The sequence below is a fragment of the Chroicocephalus ridibundus genome, chromosome 21 (genome assembly GCF_963924245.1).
Source record: "Chroicocephalus ridibundus chromosome 21, bChrRid1.1, whole genome shotgun sequence".
NCBI lineage: Eukaryota > Metazoa > Chordata > Aves > Charadriiformes > Laridae > Chroicocephalus > Chroicocephalus ridibundus.
Genome location: NC_086304.1, coordinates 3755090 through 3759402, shown reverse-complemented (window position 1 = coordinate 3759402; position 4313 = coordinate 3755090). Strand labels below are relative to the sequence as shown.

Genomic DNA, 4313 nt, shown 5'->3' with positions numbered 1-4313 from the left:
ATGTTTTCCCTGGGGAACCCAGCCCTTCTTGCTGCTGACAGCAGCTAGCAGAAGGATTACAAAAGATATCTTAATAGCTTTGCCAGTTTCAAAGAGTTGTACTAATTTATTGCCGACTGTGCCCTGCGAGGAGGCTTGGGTGGAGGTTGCTGCCCTTACCCTCTGCCTGGGATGTCCTGATTCGGCTCTGTCTTGCTCAAAGTAGGACACAAAGAGGTGAGGTCTGAGCAGCGAGGCAGCAGACCAAGCCCATCTCGTGGCTGTGGCTGCTCCTTCCTAGACAAGGAAATTGGTCTGTGGGGCTCATCATTTCCCACAGTCCAGTTGAATGTCAAATGGTTTCAGTGAAAGCAATGACATGGATGTAAAGAAACTGGGCTTGCATGGGATCCATGCGGTTTTGTCTAGGCTATGCTTGTTGAACGACCTTGTTCTGTGCCAGATTATAATCTTTAATATTTTAAATCTACATCAAGACTACTCAATCTCCTTAAGTGACACGGTAGAGGCTGACAGGAACTCCCTGAATAACCTGGCTGTTCAGTTTGCAAAGGAGATGTTCTCTCCAGCAGGTGGTCATGACTTGGTTGCCTTTGGTCTTTTCTCTTAGGTGTCTTTAACCTTGAGCATCATTGCTATCTTTCCTCATCAGACCACGAGACTTCCACTCAATCTCTTGCTTTGGAAAGTTAGTTTTCAAGCACTAAACCCAGCTTGCTCCAGCAGTGTGTGTTTGGTAATACAGACAATCAGGTGGTGCCTTTCCAGAAGTATTTGTGTAAACCCAGGGTCACAGGTTAGTTAAAATAAGGTAGAACTTCTTCCTACTCTGGGAAATTAGTTGCAGCTAGAGCATTTCAAATGGAGATGTGGTGATACTCTAACAACTGTAGTCTAGACCTCCCTCTTATTGCATGGTTGGTTAGAGTGGCAGTGCTGCTGGTCCCTTTACAGTGGTGTATGAGCACAGACAAAAGGAGAAGACTGGATATTTGATACTATTAAGCAGACTAATTTTAATGAAAATAAGAAACAGTAAGTAACAGAAAAAGTAAGTCTGAAGTTTTACAAAAGGATCTTCAGCAAGCAGAGTGTCCCCAATGCTGGATGATGCTCTCTTCTTATGAAAACCATAGAGTCTGACAGTCCAAAAATATTTCTTGCTTGCAGAGTTGGTTGTAAATCATGTTCATTGCTGGATGAGGCACAGCATGGATATATAGCAGGAGCTTCTCTACTAGGTGTCATCTTTGGTGAAGTTTATAGCTGAGCAAAGTGGACTTGTTCATGGTGGTTGCAGAAAACTCCTATTACTATGGCAATACACTTTGTGAACTAACTTAAAAGGCACTTTACTCACACCAGAAAGTCTTGGTTTACTCCCTCAACATGCTGTAAAGATGCCTCAGTGCTTGCTGTAATTGAAGTTGCCCTTTAGAGTAACAGTTGAAGAGACAGGAGATATTTGAGAGGGTTACCTATAGGATAGTCTTACACAGCCTGGCACCCACATGTCCCACTGAACTCAGCCAGAGCCATGGGTGCTCGGCGTTTCTCAGCACCATAACCTTAGCCATGAATCTGTGTCCTGCATTTCATTTCCCGGCTGCTATTTCTGCTGGTCCAGCATGTATAGCAGTTTCAATAGTTGTATCTGTTTCCGAAACGAGAAAAGAAGGGGTAGCCGTACCCAAATCCATACAAATCCCCATTCCCATAAAAGCCCCCATAACCAATCAAGCCTCTGTTCCCATACAGGCTCCCAAAGCTTCTGTAGCCGTATGGGCTCCCATATCGGTACTGGTCCCGGTAGTAGCCATATGGGCTCCCAAATCGGTAGCCATTCAGGCCCCCAAAACCATAGAGGTCGTCGTAGCCAAACTGTGAGTAGAACCCATCATCATAGAGGTCCCTGTAGAAAGTCATTGTTTGTTGATGCAGGTAAACCTGAAACAAACACCCAGAAGCGAGGTGAGTTTATGGGCTGCTGACAGCAGGAGGAAAGGCTCAAAGCTTCGACAGAGCTGAGAAAATGCAACTCCCTCCCTCCTGCAGGTCTTTTTCCTCCTCTTAACTACCTCATTTATTTTTCTAATCTCTTGAATCCCAAACAACAGTTCTATTTTTTTTCCCCTCAACTTTTGAAAATGGCTGACGATACATAGAAAATATGGTTTTAACCAACAGAGAACTGAACTTTCCTACCCCAAAAGTTAGAGAAATTGGAATAAAGTAACAAAAAATATGCCAGTTCAGACACCCATGCTTATTCAAATGAGTCCAACAGCCTATCACATGCATCCCCTTATGTCCCATAGTGCTGTGTACCACTCAATGTGGGATAAACTCAAAGAATGCAAAGAAATGGAGGAATTTCCTTCCAGAACGTCTACTTAAAGTACTAAATGTTTCATAAAGTTTTTATCTAGGGATTTGAATTCCCAAAACCCAATGGAAATAATCTGGAACTGAAAAAGACTTATGACTTCAAAATTGTGGTAGTAAACTTCAAATTTTCAGTGCTTTAAGGCTAACATGTAAATAAGCACAGGAAGAGCAAAAAGTTTCGGTGAAGGAATTCCTTGATGTTGCAGAGAATTTTATGCTTGTGATTAGCTCCAAAATGTCACAAAATTTCTTACAGAACATCTTGTACACATATGCAGACAGATGTTACATAAGTCATATATATGTACACACCAGTGCCTTTTTTATGTATATGTCCATGCACACGCACACAAATATTTATATGGAAGAACACGTAGACACATACACATGCAAATATACATATATCAGAGAGTAGAGTCAAGTCAGTATTGACTTACCTGGTTCACCGAGGGGAGTAGATCGAGAGAAGTGAATAGAACTTCAGAGTTGTGGGTCCGTATATATACCTTCTTAAACTTAGGTGTTATACAACTTATCTTGTTGCATGCGTTATTCTTTCAATTGATGTAATTGGAGTCAGTGATTTTCATATTTTCAAAGTTTGACGTTATGACGCACATGTAACACCTTTAGAATTTCTTTCATCTTAAAACAAGAAGAAATGGGCTCAGCACATTTCTAGTAAAATTGCATGGAATTATTTGCAGTTGGATGGATAGGAATAATTTTGGAAGATGTGCAGACCATTACTGGTTGCACAATCTGCTTGTAGGTACTCCATTTGCTTGGCTTTTGCATCTATAGTGCAATGCATAGGGGAATAAAGGAGTTGGCTTGTCTTTGGTGTGCCGAAACATAGTAGAGCTTCTATTCAGCATCGTCATGACCTGCCCATAATGCCCAGTGACATTGGTGGAGATCTCTTCCCAGCAGCTTTACTTGATTTTCTTTTGTCTCAGGTTCTACAACAGTGATTTGGAAGAAATTTTTCAGCTGTCTTATGAAGGTTCCCAAATATTTCTTCCTAATTTAGAAGAGTTATTTTTAATAGTGTTTGACTTTCATAGAACACAATGCATTACCTTATTAGGACTTAGAAACAAGAGACCTTGATGTGTCTTGTAAGTGACCATATTATTAAATCTGGGGGTGTCTTTCGGTGACAAACTATTAATATTTAAATACTGCAACACTTTGCAAATTGAAAACATTAATGAGCGTTTGTGAAGTGCTTTGGTATTCAAAATTCTGAGGAAGCCTCAACATCCTGCTTGCTCATTATTACCCTTATTTTATATTCAAATTAATGCCAGAAATTAGGTGAAGGTCATACAAGGAGTTTTGCAGTAAACTCCAGCATTCCTCACTATTGTACCATATTTGATACATGTGGTTGATTCTTTGCAAAGAAAGTATTAACATGATTCCTTGGAAAATAGCTTTTTGTAAATCTCACAAAATTCTTATCATTTATTATTTTCCTGACCAAGTTCATACTTGCTTTCTCCACTTTGTTCTGCTGAACTGGCGGTCAAGCCCTCTAGTGAACTAAACTGCAAACAATGCCATAGTCCTATTTCTGCTGAAAACATTCTCTCTGCTCATGCAGTAGCATGACTTTCATACACCTTGAACACTTTGGAGGAATGCAATTAAGATTTATTTGTAGTTTGTGCAGGTCGTGTTTCCTGAAGTTGCTACATAGTTTAATATAAAATACCTAAATATGTGTTTGTTTCCTTTAAATGGGAAGCCCGTACCATAGTACATCGGAGTTTCTGGTGAAGAACAGATATTTTCACACAAGTGTGAAGGTTTTCCTCTTTTACTGAATATTTCTTTCCCTCCAATGACTTTGGAAATTTATAAACACTTTATATAATATAAAAATAAACTGCAGTTTTGACAGTGAAGACAATAAAATG

General features: G+C 40.0%; 1 protein-coding gene across 1 annotated transcript; it reads right to left on the bottom strand.

Annotated features, from left to right (window-relative positions):
• Nucleotides 1-1641: 1641 nt before the first annotated feature.
• On the bottom strand, nucleotides 1642-1926 carry LOC134525946 (scale keratin-like). Its single transcript, XM_063357276.1, has one exon. It carries the CDS (start codon nucleotides 1924-1926, stop codon nucleotides 1642-1644), a length of 285 nt encoding a protein of 94 aa, XP_063213346.1.
• Between the last annotated feature and the right edge of the window lie 2387 nt (nucleotides 1927-4313).

What these genes read in the sequence shown, in the direction of transcription:
- LOC134525946 (XM_063357276.1), bottom strand. Translation starts at nt 1,926, where the DNA reads ATGACTTTCTACAGGGACCTCTATGATGATGGGTTCTACTCACAGTTT.